The sequence below is a fragment of the Melanerpes formicivorus genome, unplaced genomic scaffold, assembly GCF_026170545.1.
Source record: "Melanerpes formicivorus ecotype bairdi unplaced genomic scaffold, bMelFor1.0.p_v2 SCAF_97, whole genome shotgun sequence".
In the NCBI taxonomy this organism is placed as follows: domain Eukaryota; kingdom Metazoa; phylum Chordata; class Aves; order Piciformes; family Picidae; genus Melanerpes; species Melanerpes formicivorus.
The window spans coordinates 2,051,370-2,070,165 of NW_027142449.1; the positions used below are offsets into that span (position 1 = coordinate 2,051,370).

An 18,796-nucleotide genomic window follows, 5' to 3' on the forward strand; every position below is an offset into this window, starting at 1 on the left:
TTTTGCAGGATGTCAAGCTGACATGGAAGCTTGAAATATTTTGAGTAGTAATGATTAGTGTAAATATCCTGGGTTTAATTTCTAGTGGTATACAGGGCAACAATCTTGTAACTGATGCAGCTAATAGCAAAAGCTAAGTAAAAAGCCTGTGGGCCTTCAGAAAAATATGCTTTCCATACAGCATAATTGAGGAGTTTGATTCCCATTCATTAAGTTGTCAGAGTAAATGGTTCAGGCACTAAAATGTTTAAATCAGTTGCAGGAAAGACTGGAGTTTTTATTTTTTTTAAACATTTTTTGTTTAATCTCTAGGCATTTGGAAGCTAAATATTTAAGCAGCCACTAGACCCAGTGTTTGAATTTTTAACTACCATTAAACATCAAAAGGCACAATTCCGAGCTCAGTCATAAACTTGAGCTTGTGATACAATCCTAAACTCAATTCTACTGTGCTGAAGTTCCTGCACAAACTGCAGATAGCCAGCATGCAATGTCAAGTATTTAACTACCTCATAACAAGAAGGTGTTATGAAGATAAAAAGTAGGTTTCATTGCAGCTCTGCATTTAAACAGGAAAAATAGTGGAGCCTAGTGGAGTCCCTCAGGGGTCAGTACCGGGATCAATACTGTTCAATATATTTGTTGATGACCTGGATTAGGGCTGGGTGGAGTGGCTGTCACACCAGAAGGTTGTGCTGCCACTCAGTGAGACTTGGACAGGCTGGAGAGCTGGGCAGGGAGAATTTTGATGAAGTTCAGCAAGGGCAAGGGTAGAATCTTGCACCTGGGAAGGAACAACTCCATGCACCAGGATAGGCTGGGGACTGACCTGCTGGAGAGCAGTGAAAGGGAAAATGACCTGGGGGTCCTGGTGGATGGAAGGATGACCATGAGCCAGCAATGTGCTCTTGTGGCCAGGAAGGCAAATGCCGTTCTGGGGTGGATTAGAAGGGGTGTGGCCAGTAGGACAAGAGAGGTTCTCCTCCCTCTCTACTCTGCCCTGGTGAGGCTGCATCTGGAATATTGTGTCCAGTTCTGGGCCCCTGAGTTCAAGAAGGACACTGAGCTGCTTGAGAGAGTCTAGTGCAGAGCCATGAGGATGATTAGGGGAGTGGAACATCTTCAGTACGAGGAGAGCCTGAGGGAGCTGAGGGCTCTGTAGCTTAGAGAAGAGGAGACAGAGAGGTGACCTCATCAATGTTTATAAAGATGTGCAGGGTGAGTCTCAAGAGTAAGAGCCAGGCTCTGCTGGGTGATGCCCAGGGACAGGACAAGAGGCAATGGTGGAAGCTGAGGCATAGGAAGTTTCATGTAAATATGAGGGATTTTTTTTTTCCCCTGTGAGGGTGACAGAGCACTGGAACAGGCTGCCCGGGGGCACCCTGGGAGTCTCCCTCTCTGGAGATACTCAAAACTCACCTGGATGTGTTCCTGTGTGATCTGTTGTAGGTGATCCTGCTCTGGCAGGGGGGTTGGAATGAATGAGCTTTCGAGGTCCTGTCCAGCCCCTGAAATTCTGGGATTTTGTGAAAATAAGAAGAAAGTATATAACAATATGCTTGTTGTGACTATGAAATGAAATGCTGCCAGCCACTCTACAGAATCAGCATTACAATATGTCTGTCTCCATTATGAGAAATAAAAATAATATAAACTAGGTATTTTTTGCCCCCAGCAACATGCTGATAGGCAAAAGTTCTCACCTCAGCTGAGCTCAAACTGAAATCTATCCTGGCGGCAATCACTGCACACCTGAAGGATGGCCAAGGGACCAGGTCCAGCCAGCATGGATTTAGGAGGGGCAGGTCCTGCCTCTCCAATCTGATCTCCTTCTATGATCAGGTGACCCGTCTGGTGGATGTGGGGCAGGCTGTGGATGTGGTCTGCCTGGACTTCAGCAAGGCCTTTGACGCCATCCCCCACAGCAAACTGCTGGCTAAGCTGTCAGCCCGAGGCTTGGACCACTACACTCTGTGCTGGGTTAGGAACTGGCTGGAGGCTGAGCCCAGAGAGTGGTGGTGAATGGTGCCACATCCAGCTGGCAGCCAGGCACCAGTGGCATCCCCCAGGGATCAGTGCTGGACCCCATCCTCTTTAACATCTTCATTGATGATCTGGATCAGGGGATTGAGTCATCAGCAAATTTGCAGATGATACCAAGTTAGGAGCAGATGCCTTGCTTGGTTAGTGTCACCTGCATGATCCTACTGCAGCTCTTTTTTGACCCTCTGCTGGTGTGATTTAGCTCCCTTTTACTAGTTCCTAAATTTCTTGAGGATGATTGTAGTGAAGGAAAGTTTGTTAGGTGTGAGAGATGACCTGTTGAAAATCATATTTGGACCTGGGACATGACCTTGAGGTTCATGAGACTTCCCCATGGTGGAGAGCAGGGCTTCTTGCCCTGTCTAGATCTGTGGAAGAGAGAGAAAATCACTTGATCGCTTGAGATGGTGAAGGACACAGGAGCAAGAAGGTCAGAGAGCTCTTTTCAGTGAGCAGAAAGAGGAGCAGTCAGGCATGTTGTGTAGGTTGGAAGGTATGTCTGGTGTGGAGGCGTTAGTCTCGGATGTGACACCACCTGGGACTTACACACAGACTTAATGACAGAGTCAGAGAAACCAAGTTTGACTGTAGTTCTCAGAGTCAGTTGGCAGAAAGGCCATTTGGTAGGAAAAACTCATCTTTTTTCCTTGGAACCTGTGCAAATTTAGTTTGAGCCCAATTATCACAGTATTACGGTTGGAAGGGGCCTCAGTGATCACAGAGTCTCAGAGTGCTGATTTTTATTGTTACAATCACTGCTTACAGTGCACTACGTTAAAAGAAACAAAACAAAACAACCTTTTGTTTCCCAATAACCAAAATAACCAAAACCCCCAAATAACCTTTTATTTCCCAATAACCAAAACCTCACACTAACCTTTGTTTCCCAATAACCAAAATAACCAAAAGCCCCAAAGAACTTTTTATTCCCAAGCTGTGAACACAGGGGTTTTTTTGGTGAATCCATAGCAGAATAGTATAGTATAGAATAGAATAGAATAGAATAGAATAGAATAGAATAGAATAGAATAGAATAGAATAGAATAGAATAGAATAGAATAGAATAGACCATGTTGGAAGAGACCTTCAAGATCATCGTGTCCAACCCATCAACCAATCCAACCCACCTAAACTAACCCATGGCACCAAGCACCCCATCAAGTCTCCTCCTCAACACCTCCAATGATGGCGACTCCACCACCTCCCCAGGCAGCCCATTCCAATGGCCAATCTCTCTTTCTGTATAGAACTTCTTCCTAACATCCAGCCTAAACCTCCCCTGGTGCAGCTTGAGACTGTGTCCTCTTGTTATGGTGCTGGCTGCCTGGGAGAAGAGACCAACATCTGCCTGTCTACAACCTCCCTTCAGGTAGTTGTAGAGAGCAATAAGGTCTCCCCTGAGCCTCCTCTTCTCCAGGCTAAGCAACCCCAGCTCCCTCAGCCTCTCCTCATAGGGCTTGTGTTGCAAACCCCTCACCAACTTTGTTGCCCTTCTCTGGACTCGTTCCAGCAAGTCAACCTCCTTCCTAAACTGAGTAGCCCAGAACTGGACACATACTCAAGGTGTGGCCTAACCAGTGCAGTGTACAGGGGCAGAATGACCTCCCTGCTCCTGCTGGCCACACTGTTCCTGATGCAGGCCAGGATGCCAATGGCCCTCCTGGCTTTCTGGGCACACTGCAGGCTCATGTTCAGCCTACCATCGACCAGCACCCCCAGGCCCCTCTCTGCCTGGCTGCTCTCCAGCCACTCTGACCCCAGCCTGTAGCACTGCATGGGGTTGTTGTGGCCGATGTGCAGAACCCGGCACTTGGACGTGTTCAATCTCATGCTGCTGGATGTGGCTGATTCAGAAGTTCCCTCCCAATATATTAAACCCTTGGTGTGGGGGGGGGGGGGAGTGGAAATCCGAGAGAGGTCTGTAACCAGCAGTGTCACTAGGAACTGTGATTGTAACACAGTAAAAAAAAATAGACATTATTTTTTTTATAGAACTGCTTAGATCAGTGATTTCAGAATGCATGTGGGAAGTCAAGGAAATGGCTGCTGGGAGTAGGCTTATGATGGTTGTACAGCATGTGGGCTGGAATCCTAGGGGCTTGTTTTCTGTCAGCTCCAGAGAGCTGGGAGCGTGAGGGGGTTGTTATTGTGGGGGAAATTTCAATTGAAAAATAAATTCTTTCACAAATTCCAATAGGACAAATATGCATCTCCCCCCAACTGCATGCATTCAGGACTCTACAGTATTTTCTTCTCAGCTATTATATGGTCCTCAGACAGTGAATTATGGGTACAGTGGTGAGAGCCTGCATCTGCTCACCATCACCTCAGGCTGGAAGCGCTGGCAGGAAACCCTGTGGGGCTCGGCAGGGCTGCAGAGCTCCCACCTTACTTAGACCAAAAATGTTATATGCAATCTCAGCACCTGTTTCTTCCTTGAGAAGCAGTATATTTTCCACACATCTCTTTAAAATATGAGTAAGAGTATTCATGGGGGTTTGTGGTTTTAATGGGGAGTATTTGGTTTAATAGTTTGTCTGTCTTTTTTTTTGGCAATTATATTTCAGTTGGTTCATCTACCATACACAGATGTACCTCATGGTGGCTTTCCAGTATCTGAATGGGGCCTACAAGAAAGCTGGGGAGGGACTTTTTAGGGTGTCAGGGAGTGATAGGGCTAAGGGGAATGAAAAAAAAATAGAGATGGGCAGATTCAGATTGGATGTTTAGGAAGAAGTTCTTCCCCAGGAGGGTGGTGAGACACTGGCACAGGTTGCCCAGGGAGGTAGTGGAAACCTCATTCCTGGAGGTTTTGAAGGCCAGGCTGGATGTGGCTCTGAGACAACCTGCTGTAGTGTGAGGTGTCCCTGCCCATGACAGGGGGGGTTGGAACTAGATGCTCCTTGAGGTCCCTTCCAACCCTAACAATTCTATGATTCTATTTGGGTTTGGTGGAGGCTTTTTGTTTGTTTGTTTTCCTAAGGGAGACTTAGGGTACTTAATGTACCACAATTAAAATATTGAGGATTTATTATGCTACTTCAAGGTATTATAAAGGCTTATGCAAACAAAAGATCCAGTTCCAATTGGTCTGATTCTGTAGTGTGAGGTATCCCTGCCCATGGCAGGGGGGTTGGAACTGGCTGATTCCTGAGGTCTCTTCCAGCCCTAACAATTCTATGATTCTATGTGCTCTTTTGTAATTGCAGTTGCAACGTCCACCACGTTATGGCAACGATTCCATTTTTGTTTGGCAAAGAAAAGTGATCAGTCTGTATTGCCAGTGATTTATCTGTCTGATTTTTCAAGTGCAGCCTTTCATAGTCAGAGCTGCTACTTCTTCTTTTAAGCCTCTGCTATGAAAAACAGAAAGAAAAGGGAATCCTAGAACTTTATTTCCCATAAAACTAGAAAGTCATTCAAGGCACTGAAAGATCTTGCTTTTTTAACCTCTCAGAAAGTCACTCAGTTGAGCAGTCAGGTTGCATTATTCTATATCTTGTCTGACATGAGGCAACAGTCCCAAAAGAAAGATATCCCCAAATTAACGCCACACTTCGTTAAATAGAGACATTCTTGGGTTTCACCCAGCTAATTCCATCCAGTTCAGTTAACTCTTTTCTTTTCCTCTTTTTGTGTGTGCTCACATCACAAAGGAGAGGCATGAATGAAGCGAGTTCATCATGTGTTTGACACGTCAGTGTGAAACTGAAAGGCGGGCCGTGAAGGGAGGGGTCCTGCCTTTAGCTGTTCAGACAATGCCCCACGAAGGAGGCCCCTCATTCAAAACTGATCTCCAGCAAGCTAGACAGACTGCTGGGCATCCCTGTTACAAACAGGTATAATGGGAATTAGCCAGAGCTTGCTTCATCAGACGCCTCATGAGTTCTAGTTGTGACTGCTTGTGTAATCCAATCTTTCCCTGATATCCTCAGTCCAACAGATGGTTGACAGGACTTCTGCATGAGCAAAAGACTGCCTGCTTTGCAAATGGAAAATGAAGTGCAGGATAAAAAATGTTAATGGAAAAGAAAGTAGACAAAAAAAATGTTCTCAAGAAAAGAAATGGCTTTTACATTTATTTTTTCTATTATCTGTTTATTATTGCAGTGTGCCCAGGCAGGCAGGAGGGCCAATGGCATCCTGGCCTGCATCAGGAACAGTGTGGCCAGCAGGAGCAGGGAGGTCATTCTGCCCGTGTATACTGCACTGGTTAGGCCATACCTCGAGTCCTGGGTCCAGTTCTGGGCCCCTCAGTTTAGGAAGGAGGTTGACTTGCTGGAACGAGTCCAGAGAAGGGCAACAAAGTTGGTGAGGGGCTTGGAACACAGCCCTGTGAGGAGAGACTGAGGGAGCTGGGGTTGCTTAGCCTGGAGAAGAGGAGACTCAGGGGTGACCTTATTGCTGTCTACAACTACCTGAAGGGGGGTTGTAGACAGGCAGAGGTTGGTCTCTTCTCCCAGGCAGCCAGCACCAGAGCAAGAGGACACAGTCTCAGGCTGCACCAGGGGAGGTTCAGGCTGGAGGTCAGGAGGAGAAGTTTTACACAGAGAGAGTGATTGCCCATTGGAATGGGCTGCCCGGGGAGGTGGTGGAGTCACCATCACTGGAGGTGTTCAGGAGGAGACTTGATGGGGTGTTTGGTTGCATGGGTTAGTTGATGAGGTGGTGTTGGATGATAGGTTGGACACAATGATCTTGAAGGTCTCTTCCAACCTGGTTTATTGTCTTTTCTCTTCTCTTCTCTTCTCTTCTCTTCTCTTCTCTTCTCTTCTCTTCTCTTCTCTTCTCTTCTCTTCTCTTCTCTTCTCTTCTCTTCTCTTCTCTTCTCTTCTCTTCTCTTCTCTTCTCTTCTCTTCTCTTCTCTTCTCTTCTCTTCTCTTCTCTTCTCTTCTCTTCTCTTCTCTTCTCTTCTCTTCTCTTCTCTTCTCTTCTCTATATATATAATTATATATCCTTGTGCTTTTACACCATGAAGTCTGTGGCTTCTAAATTCAGATTTACAGTTACAAAATGCATGTTCCTTGCCTTAAGCTACCTTTAGAATTTCCAAACAAAATGTGTAACTGCAGGGTGGGGTTTGTAACATTTGGCATTGTTCTCAGTCAGCAAACCTCCCCCCGACAGCCAGGGCGTGCAATCAGACTAAATGGCACAACGATGCCTGCTGTGGTCCTGCCAAGCAAATAGTATTTGTCAGTCATATCCAAATTCTGGACACAATTTGAGAGAGTTTTGTCTCCAAACTTGCTGTAGGAAGTATGCAAGGACATAGCAGCACTGAGAGACCAATGTATCACTTCTTAGGCCACTCAAACAGTGTCTGCTTTTATGAATATCAGCTGCACTTCTGATGTGTGCACTTCTAGAGCCCCTGTTACAGGAAGGATCTGGAGGTGCTGGAAGGTGTCCAGAGAAGGGCCACGGAGATGAGCAGAGTGCTGGAGCTGCTCTGATATGAGGGAGTTGGGGCTCTTCAGTCTGCAGAAGAGAAGGCTCCAAGGAGACCTAATTGTGGCTTTTCAGTATCTGAAAGGGGCTACAATAAAGCTGGGGAGGAACTTTTTAGTGTGTCAGGTAATGATAGGACTAAGGGGAATGGAAAAAACCTAGAAATGGGTAGCTTCAGATTGGGTGTTAGGATGAAGTTCTTCCCCAGGAGGGTGGTGAGACACTGGCACAGGTTGCCCAGGGAGGTAGTGGAAGCCTCATCCCTGGAGGTTTTTAAGGCCAGGCTGGATGTGGCTGTTAGCAACCTGCTGTAGTGTGAGGTGTCCCTGCCCATGGCAGGGGGGTTGGAACTGGCTGATCCTTGAGGTCCCTTCCAGCCCTAACAATTCTATGATTCTGTGTGGGTTTGGTGAAGGTTTTTTGTTTGTTTGTTTTCCTTAGGGAGACTTAGGGTACTTAATGTACCACAATTAAAATATTGAGGATTTATTATGCTACTTCAAGATATTATAAAGGCTTATGCAAACAAAAGTTCCATTTCCAGTTGGTCTGATTCTGTAGTGTGAGGTGTCCCTGCCCATGGCAGGGGGGTTGGAACTGGATGATCCTCGAGGTTCCTTCCACCCCTAACAATTCTCTGATTCTGCAGTTGAGGAAGGAAAAAAAATGTCAAGAATGCAATTAAATAGCTTTGCTTCTGGGATATGTGGTTTACAGAATACTAGGTTACATACTCAGTTTTAAGCATGAAACAAATGTTGCTGACAGAGGATGGCTTTTCAGCTCTGACTTAAGCTGGTGATCTCACTGGATTTTCTAAAGGACATTTCTTCTTCTCCACCAGCTGCCATGAAAGCTAGGAATGCATGGTAGCCTGTAGGGGGTTGTTAATTTAGCAATCTCGTCCCAGGGACCTGTTTCCAGCATATCTTATTTAAAACATCTCTTTTTTGCTTAGAAACTTGAGGTAAGTCTAGAGATAAGAGCTGGTGAAGCCCTCTCCATTACACCCTTTCTTGCCTTTCTTTGTTGCTTACTCAAATTTTAAGACAAAGCATTAGGAAGAAGTTCTTCCCATGAGGGTGGTGAGACACTGGCACAGGTTGCCCAGGGAGGTGGTGGAAGCCTCCTCCCTGGAGGTTTTTATGGCCAGGCTGGATGTAGCTCTGAGCAACCTTGATCTAGTGTGAGGTGTCCCTGCCCATGGTGGCGGGAGTGTGGGGATGATGTGAATTCATGAGGTCCCTTCCAACCTTGACAATTCCATGATTCTATAAAAAGAATATGAATGATGCCATAAAAGCAAAGGAAAGTTGAACAAAGAATGTATGAACATTTCCATTAACTTTGAGCATTGTCCTACTTTTCCTCAATTCAGCAAGCAAATGAATGATATGGAATAGTTTATGCCTATGTTGTGAAGTCAGTCATGTAACTTTTAGCAGATCTTTTGGTCAGATCAGTATGCACTGCTAATGTTTGGAGTTTTGTGTTTTGTTTTTCTTTCCCACAGTTTTAATATAAATCCTCCTGGCTTTGAGGACCTCAGGAAAACAACGGTGAGTTATAAAGGGCTGTGGGAAGCCATCAGTAATTACCAACTAATTCATACTTGACACAATATAAGCTGTTATTCTTGTTTAACCTCCTGTAATAATGGACCAAAACTAAAGTGGGAATAATAATGGACCAAAACTAGAAATGGGTAGATTCAGACTGTATGTCAGGAAGAAGTTCTTCCCCATCAGGGTGGTGAGACACTGGCACAGGTTGCCCAGAGAGGTGGTAGAAGCCTCATCCCTGGAGGTTTTGAAGGCCAGGCTGGATGTGGCTCTGGGCAACCTGATCTAGTGTGAAGATTCTCTGCCATTGGCAGGGGCTTGGAACAAGATGATCCTTGAGGTCCCTTCCAACCCTGACAATTCTATCATTCTATGAACAGATGCTGGGGGTGGGTGAGGTGGGGGTGTTGTTTGTTTTGATGTATCTTGACAAGCCACTCAGAAAATTACAGAGTAAATAGGAATTTGCAAATAGATTTTTAGCCTCTAGATGCAGCATACTTCTGATGTGATGTAGAGAAGAAGGGGAAAATCAGGTCTCTGCACATGAAGTCCAAAGAAAACTGTTACCTTGAGGTATTTCAAATGACTCTAGAAAAGGTAATAGTCAGGTGAGGAACTCTGCATTAGGTAGTGATGTATTAATTGACCTAACAGGAGTTTTCCTGTCACTGTACTTGGAGACTTGAGGACAGTCTTTACCTGGCAAATCAAAAGTGGAAATAATTGAGTGATTCATGATAGGATGAATAATACAAATCATAAATGAGCAGCCTCTCTGAAAACACTAAAAATAGAAGTACTATTATTCAGAATACTCTAAAGAAATACTCAAAGACTCTAATAACTTGTGCAGTAAGACCTGAAATAAGGGGGGGGGGGTGGGGGTGGAGAAGAATAAGTCCACAGCTTTCCTCTGCAGTGTCTTTGTTTGAAGGAAAATGTGGTCTGTCTTGAATTTGTTCTGTGACTAGATGGAACCTTTAAAAGTGGATTTGTTTTCAGTCTTTTAAAACAGACAGACAACAAGCTTCACAAGCAAAAGGCAACCTGCTCCTGTTTGGTTTTCCCCTGCTCTTCTGCAAATGGTTTTCTAATAGCAGTTGATGCTATTGTCAATGCCCAAGTTTTTATAATGTGAGGAACTGGGTGGGAGATGTCAGAGTATATGAAGGCTGCCTTTGATCAGATAGTAAACTGAATTCTACCAGGCGGTTACTTAATCTGTGACAAAAAAAAAAGCGACATCAAAAAATTGATTTAACTTAGCAGCTGTTGTCTGTAAAGTAACCATAATTACAGCTCCTATGTGCTCGCAGATGTACTCCTGCAAATCATCTAATTTATTGCTGGTAAAAGCATTGGTTTAATTCTTTCAAGAAAAGAAGATGTGAATTGTTTTCTTTAAAGGATTTAAAGGTGATAAAAGAAAATCCTTGATGATTTTTTTTTTCCCCAGCCCCCCTTCTTTTCTTTCGGACTGCCAGCTATCCTAAATGTCAGCTGTAGGATTATGAGGTGGTGCTCATTTAATGCAAAATAGGAATCAGGAGGAGCAGAAACTATCTCTCTGCCATAGTTTTGAATGAAACCATTTGAATTGATTCAAATGTTAAAAAAAAGAAATAGTCAAGCTTGCTTTCCAAGGTGTTTGAAGTAATTTATTATTAGTTCTGCAATAATAGCCTTCACCAAGTTATTATATTTCTTCCTTGTGCATCACATTTAGTAATTATGTTTGTATGTCTTCTGCTCTGGTGCCAACACCTGTCTCTGAAAGCGGTGTTTAAATGGGAGCAGTAGCCAGTTGAAAGGGCAGTGTGAGCTCTTTAAGGCCTAATTAAGAGCTGAAAGGAAGATGAAGGAAGTACGACAAAAGATGTGAAAGTATCTTAGATGATATTCCCAGAGCAGAATTCCTCATTAGAACAATAAAGAGAAGATGAGAGATTGCCAGGTCTTCATCTGATCCTATTCCATTTCCTCTGGCTGTCAGTGTGTACCCCAATAGCGTTTTGTAGCTGAGACACTCGTTCCTTGCATGGCTTGGTATTTAGAATCTTCCTTTCTTAATAACTCACTGTAAGATCCATGCCTTGCATGTAGTTATCTGGTGTTGTAAGGATCCAGTTGTATCCCTTAATTGCTCAAACTGAAGATGTGAAATCTTCTTCACTTTAACAGTCTTTGTTTCTAAGTACTAACATCTTTAACTAGAATCTTCTCGTGCGGTTAATGTGCTAGGTTATTCCACTCAGGGCTCTACGTGGAGCATGTGTGTGAGAAAACATCTTTGAAGCACATGGATTCCACACAGTTTCCCAGTAAACTTTAGAAAATAAAGGCATCATAGCATCTTAATTCCTGGGGTTTTGCCAAATCAGAAAATGAGGCAAGCCCTCTGTTTTAGATGTGAAGCGTTCATGATCTCTTTTCCAACATGTACAAAAACTCAGCACCATCAAGCAAGAGAAAATTTTGCTTCCTGCTTGTAGAAGAGTATGTGCTAAAAATAAAATGACCAAAAATGAACTTGTTTTTCTCCTCTCTACTTGTTGGAAGTCATAGAATTTCATAGAATACTAGGTTGGAAGGGACCTCAAGGATCATCCAGTCCAACCTCTCAGGGTAAGAATGTAGTTTAAATGAGATGGCCCCAGGACCCTGCCAAGCTGAGCCTTGAAACTGTCTAATGTAGGGGAATCCACTGATGTATAAATGTCATCAATTTAGCCATTTTAATAAAGTGGGGGATATTGATCACTTACAATCCTGCAGCTTGAGAAGTTTAGAATATCAGATACCCACACACAAGCAAGACATTAAATATCTCAAATGTAGCGAGAAACCCTTCAAAGCACAGAACTTCGAGGCCCGCTATGAGGCTGTAATTGATGGAGAGAGGCTTGATTGATCTGCCAGGCTTCAGCCTGATTGCAGTGCACCATCACTTTTAATGAGGTTTATTTGGAAACTTGGGCCACCTGCGTATTTTAATGATTCCACATATGCCAATGTGCAAATCCAGAGCTGTGTGGAGCGTGGAAAAGGAATGACTGTGACTCTATTAAGCAGGGGGCTTCCTGGCTGTGCAAGCATCATCATTCTGAATGACAGGTTTCTACTGTAAACAAAAGCTGTCTTGTGTTCTCCTGCCCTGTTAGAGATGCAGGATTGGAGAGATTAGATTATTTTGCTTAATTAGAGGTTCCATACTCTTTTTTAATGCTTCCATTTCTGACTCAGGTAAAACAGCTCAGCATGTCTAACAGTGCTAATACTTTTCTAAACCAACTCTCACAATCTTTTTCTCAGTTATACATTTCCACACTTTTCATAGCCCAGTTACTTAAGGTCCCAGCTAATTCTTCTTGACACAGAAAGAAACATTTAAGTTTCCAGTGGTTTGGATTGCATGTTGCCCTATGTTCAGGGGTCTGATTTGTCCACCTCTGCTAATACCTGCACTTACTGAGTTGTCAGAAATCATTACTGACACAATTCTCTTTTCTCTGGTGCTTAATTCTTAGGCCCCCACTGCTTTAGAGCAAGCAAGGCAGATAACTTCAGTAGTGCACATGTCTGTGTTAAGTTCTCTGGTGCAAATAAGGTGCAGCCTTCTATCCTCACCTGAAATTCAAAATTGGAAGTTTTATGGTATGATTGAGATGCCACTGTCTGGTGAACCACTTATGACTAAAAATGGAATACCAAAGACAGATGAGGGCTGATATCACTTAGATCTAAGTAGATGTTTCGCTGTGATACAGTTTAAAGGTGAGAACTCAGGAAAGCTACAGTAGGACTTGAATTCTCAGGACTGGCTTTTGTGGTTCTTGTATAATTAAGGTTACCACATAGTTGATTGCCCAAAATTGAGCTGCTAACTGTTTCTGTGGTTACCACTTGTATGGCCATTAGCCATGTATACACCTGCCTGAGAACAGTATTTTTGGCTGAGCTGACAGTGCAGGGAAGCTTACTTCAGCTGGGCAGCCTCTCTCCAGTTGTCTGCTCCACCAGGGAAAAGCCCTCGAGCAAGTGGAGGTATGTGCTCTAAGAGAAGTTGCTTCTGTCAAGAGGTGCACATGAAAAACATGTGCAAAAGCAGTAAGCCATCAATTTGTTCAGAAGCCTGAACTATTTAATGAGCTCTGCTGTTTTCACCTGTAGGATGGAAACCCTTTCGACGCCACCGCTGGATACCGTAACCTTACCTACGAAGAGGTTTTGCAGGAGCTAGTGAAACACAAAGAGCAGCTGAAGAAGAAGGACAGCCATATTCGTGAGCTTGAGGACTACATTGATAATCTCCTCGTCCGAGTCATGGAGGAAACCCCCAGTATCCTCAGAGTGCCATACGAACCTTCTCGGAAAGCTGGCAAATTCTCCAAAAGCTAAGGCCAGGGATACTGTGGTGGCACTTAGAGGAAGGAAATCACACCTTTAACATTTGGACTTCTCTCCATTCCTTTTCACCTAAGCAATTCCAAGAATCAGGGGAGGACAGGACTATGACATGGGGGCTGTTTAGTTTTGGTTCCAAACACTAGCAGGGACTGCCAAAGGTAATATTCTGTTAGATTAGCTAAATAATTTTGTTGGTTTGGTTTGGTTTGGTTTTTTCTTTTCTTTTTGAAAACACCTTTAGGTACAGAATACTTACAGTTAACAATGCAGAATCACAGAAAACATCTGGTTGGAAGAGACCTCAAAGAACATCCAGTCCAACCTTTGACCCAGCACTGAAGGGTCGATGCTAAACCATGTCCCTAAGCACCAGGTCTGCACACTGCTTAAATATGCCCCTGCAGTTCGTACAATAGCTTTGTGCTCACCCTGTGACAGTTCCAACTGGGAAGCCTATGCTGTTCTGAATGTGTTCTTGAGTGATTGTGTTGGTATGATGCAAATACATCAATTCAGATACCACAGCATGCCATCAGGAGCACTGTTTTCAAGCCAGTGTAGTACGCTTTCCTAAACCTAACTGTGATGTGTCGCAATGGAATGTAGTCTGTTCTACACACGTTAGAGGAAAACAGTGATGCACAATCTTTGCAGAGCAAATGCTGTATTCTATACAATGTGCTTTTTGTATAACAATGTAAAAATACTGTGCCCATTTCAGTAATGGCACCTGCTGGAAACAGTTTATTTTACACTTCGATGCTGAATTTTGTGTATAATGATTGAGCTTTGGTAGTGAGCTCATGACATGAGCTTGTTTTGAGGATCTTGGGGGTTTTTTTTGTATGAAGTTATTGCATGCCTTTTTTATATGTCAAAGTACTTGGAACACAGTGTTAATAGAGTTGGAGGTAGGGCTGAAGAAAAGTATGGAATAAAGATACAAATACTTTGTGTTCAGCCAACGTCTGCGACAGGGAAAAGGTAGGAGAAGTGAACAGACCCACTGAAACAGACAGGATAATTCAAAACCCACACAACTGACTCAGCTAGAAGTTGAGTTTTACATGATCTAGAGGTGTCTTAGGGTTTGTTTTTTGAATCTTAGGACAATGAAGAGCATGCCTTTAGAAATAGGCTATGCTGCTTAAACACATAGTGAGTACTTAGGCTTTTCATTTAAAAAAAACCCAAACCAAAAAATGTATCCCTTGTAAGTACTCCTACAGGCCAGTTTTCCTGGGGGCAAAGGAAAGGAGAGTGCAGCAAATGTCCTGATGGTCATTTAACAACTGTTTGTGAAAAGGCATTTTAAAAAGGGCTCTGTTATCAATAAATTGGTGAATGTGTGAAGGGGAAGATACCATAAAGGAATCCTCACAATAGCGATCTAAACAGACCTGGATTGTAATTTCCTTCCTAAGAGCCTCAGCTGGATTGTCTGCTGCTGTGAAACAGCAAGAGGACATTAAAAATGAAGAAAATATAAAAGAGGGGACAGGGAATACTTTAGATTTGGATTGAGGAGAACTCCCTGTCTTTTCTTCCATGGCTTTTTCTACTCCTGATCCATGTTTGTTTTCTTACAGCACTATGTAGTGGCTGTTGCTGAGGAGGGGAGGGGTGGAAAAAAAAAAGAACTAAGTTCCAATTTCTTCTTGTTGCAAAAGATGTAAACATGTTTTCCTTTCTAAAACTCGAAAAAAAATGAAGGCACATCTTGAATAATTAGGAGCTGGAAAGGTTGAAGAAGTTCTTTCTGAGTGCTTTTGACAATGTCAGTATTGTATGACAGGACAGGATTATTCTGTTAGGAAAAAATCCTTCTGGGTACAATTGTGCTCAGATTTAATTTACTTGTTTTTTGGCTTTTTTAAAAGTTTAATTTCTTGGGGGTGTTTGTGGTTTTTTTTTTTTAGCCACTACCTCCCATCCTCCTAGCACTATGTCCCTGGAATATATGCAGTTGGTGAGTTCCCAACCCACCGTTGGGATACTCCTTAGCGTAGATCATTGTGCCTGAATGGAGCCTGAAGTGATTCAAGCCCCAGCTAATTGTAGTGCTCTGCGTAGAGGTTGGTAATGCAGCAGCAGGCCCACTTCATCAGGTAGTCTCTCTTTGGGTGAGTTTGGTACCTCATAACCCACCTGAATGTTCTTTTTGACCCACTTAAGATCTGACTGACTGTAAATTTGTTGTAATATATTCGAAGTGCCAAAGGTTATGTACTGAGTTACGGTGCATTTACTGTTGGAAGTTAGGTTTTGCACTCAATTAGATTTTAATTTCCTAATTCCACCAAGATGTATTTCAGTTACTCAGTATTTCCGTGCAAGTTCTTAAACTTTTCAAGTGTTTTCAAGTGGTTTTATGGCCAAAGCAAATGGGTTTCTCATATTGTTAAGGGGGGAGCATTGTGCAATTGTTTTGAATTCCACAGTCGTTTCCAAACTGGTATGAGGCCATCTCTAGTACCTACAGCAATGAAATCACACACACACCAGTGGGGTTCAACAAGCAAACGAACCAGAGAATACCCTCCGGTGACTTTGCGCTGGTAAGCCAACTACTCGCTATTAAAATGCAACTCCACTATATTTAGCACCTCTGAAATCACTCCTTTTAGAATGTAAATGCAGAGTATCAACCTGCATAATTGACTGAAAGCAGATCATTTGACATATTTGCATACCAAGAACGATAAGCAGATTAAAGGTAGCGAAAAGATCGATTTTTGTGCATTAGTGAAGAAACTTAGTGAAGCTTTGAATGTGCTATTTAGTCTTTATCTGATCTGTAAGTGACTAAGAGCACCTTTTGTCTCTAACAGTTCGTCAAGAAAGGACAAATGCAGTTTAGGAAGAGGTAAGCTCCTAAGAGAGGCAGGATGGGACTTTTACAGCTGTGAAGATACTTCTATGGTGTTCTCCTGGCTAAAGATGTAGGATGCTTCTTGGAGCAGTTCTGGAAGGTTGCATGCATGCCATTTTCCTGCTTAGAATGAGAATGTGAACATTTTGCTGTATTCTGAGGTTCTTTTTCACAAGCATCTTCACTCCACACCTTGTTTTTCGAACCATACAGGTTTTGAATGAAAACTTTCTCATACGGAGCAATTGAAACCAAATTTTGTCCCACAGGACAAAACTGTAAACTTTCCTTGCAGATCCTTTTAAAAACCATAGCAACATGCCACTTCTGGTCGATCTCTCTTGCCCTTTAAAATGTGCAGGGATGAAAAATGTGGGCATTGCATGATGAGTTGTTCTTAATCTCAGAAGTTAGGGCACACCATACTTGGAAATTATCCTTTGCAACTGCTCATAGCCCATCTACTTTAAAGAGCAAATAGCAAGGTCATACTTCAGTGTTGTTAAGTAGCAAGTTTAAACTTTCTACCATTCAAGAAGGACATTTAATATTTAGGTATGTTACCTCTTGCTGCTGTGTTTTAAGTTTAGCTTGGTTTTCCACCTACTAATGAATGTAGCATTCTCCCTCAATTATACATAACTACATTTATTGCTGTTGGCTCTGTATCAAGAACTGTTTGTAATTTTTCCAGCTGTGAAAATGTTGCCTTGCACTTAGAAAGGTTTCATGATCTGGGGACCGACTGAAAATCACTCTCATTAGGTACTAGTTTGCATTTCTTTCTGTACAGGATGCCCTTTCTTAGATGCATCTTAAAACAAGCAGAACTGCTGTCTTAATATGTTTACTGCTGCACTGGAGGTTTATTTACACTTCCAGCTTTGAAGAAAAAAATTACTGTCATACATCCAGTATGTAAAGTAAGCTCATGCTTTTTTGCTCTCTTGTGTCCATTGCATTGTAGATATGATAGAGGTGTTAGCTTTCAAAATTGTGAAGTTTAAAGCATGTTGACTAACTTCCTCTCTTTGAAGTACGTGGTGAAGGATTATAGCGCTGCTGTGTTGATGATGCTAGATTTAAGGGTCTGTCAGCACTTTCAGTATGAATCCCTATTTTCAGGGATTTATGGCTTCTAAATGTAGATACACAGTCGCTGGAAGTGTGTAATATGCAATAGGTAGCACTTTAATCTGTTTATGAAGGGGGCTGAGATTTGCTTCTGTCGAAACAGTCGTGATCTCCTACAGCATGGTGGGCATTTGCTTTACCTTTCAGAGTTTGTGCATTGAGGAAGCCACTCTCTGTTACAAATGGTAGAGCCATTCCTATGCATCTTAGAAGCTTCCAGATGTCTACGGTGTGCTATCAAAAAAGCTGAAGATCCAGGTTACATTTAGGAAGTCTGTAAAAGAGATGAACATTACCTATAACTTAAGGGTTGATTTCTGTCTCGTGCAATCAATGGTCGTTTGTCCACGTTTAGTAATGGTACAGAGTCCTAACTATATGCACATGTGAAAACTATCAACTTAGGCTGCATGAGAAAAAAAAAAGCAAGCTATTTTTTTTTTTGGGGGGTTTTGTTTCATTATTGCAACTTCCAACTCCTTTAATTTGATTCAAATGTTATCTTAATGTTTTGATTTCTGTTCATTAAAATAAGTATTGCATGTCTGACACTAATAAAGCAACCACGATGCACTACCGCAGCGGTCCTTGAATTGTGGTGTTCGTCTGTGCCATGCAAAGCGTGGGACTCCCAAGCTCTGCTGAAGTATTTGTTTGGAAGAACCATGCTGGTAAGACTCACAGGCCATAGAGAAGTGTATTTCCTTAAGGACAGCTCTGAATTAGGACAGACTGAAGGAGTTGGGGCTGTTCAGTCTGGAGAAGAGAAGGCTCCCAGGTGACCTCATTGTGGCCTTCCAGTACCTGAAGGGGGCCTACAGGAGGGCTGGGGAGGGACTTCTCAGGATATCAGGGAGTGATAGGACTAGGGGGAATAGAATGAAGCTGGAGGTGGGGAGATTCAGGTTGGATGGGAGTAGGAGGTTCTTCACCATGAGAGTGGTGAAGCCCTGGAATGGATTGTCCAGGGAGGTGGTTGAGGCCACATCCCTGGAGGTGTTTAAGCCCAGGCTGGACGAGGCTCTGGCCAGGCTGATCTAGTGTGGGGTGTCCCTGCCCATGGCAGGGGGATTGGAACTAGCTGATCCTTGTGGTCCCTTCCAACACTGACTGATACTATGATACAAATTAATATCCCTGCTGTTTGCAGGGTAAGCTGTTAAGGGACAGCTCTTCAGCAGCGTTCAAAACTTCTAAATAGTGGGGGGAAAAAAATGACATGGTCTTAACTGTGCTAATATGTATGGGGTTTGTGTTTGCTTTTCTTCTAAATATGACAGCTGCAATCTCTTTAAATGAACCATTCTTCTGATTCTGTGGTTGT

General features: G+C 43.1%; 1 protein-coding gene across 1 annotated transcript in view; it reads left to right on the forward strand.

The window, feature by feature from the left end:
* Positions 1 to 18,053, forward strand: part of RAB11FIP2 (RAB11 family interacting protein 2) — a 46,617-nt gene extending 28,564 nt beyond the window's left edge. The window contains exons 4-5 of the mRNA XM_068166118.1: positions 9,008 to 9,053; positions 13,230 to 18,053. Of these exons, the coding sequence (XP_068022219.1) occupies positions 9,008 to 9,053; positions 13,230 to 13,457 (274 nt within the window). The 3' untranslated portion in view covers positions 13,458 to 18,053. The remainder of the gene's footprint in view (positions 1 to 9,007; positions 9,054 to 13,229) is intronic.
* The last annotated feature ends 743 nt before the right edge of the window (positions 18,054 to 18,796 follow it).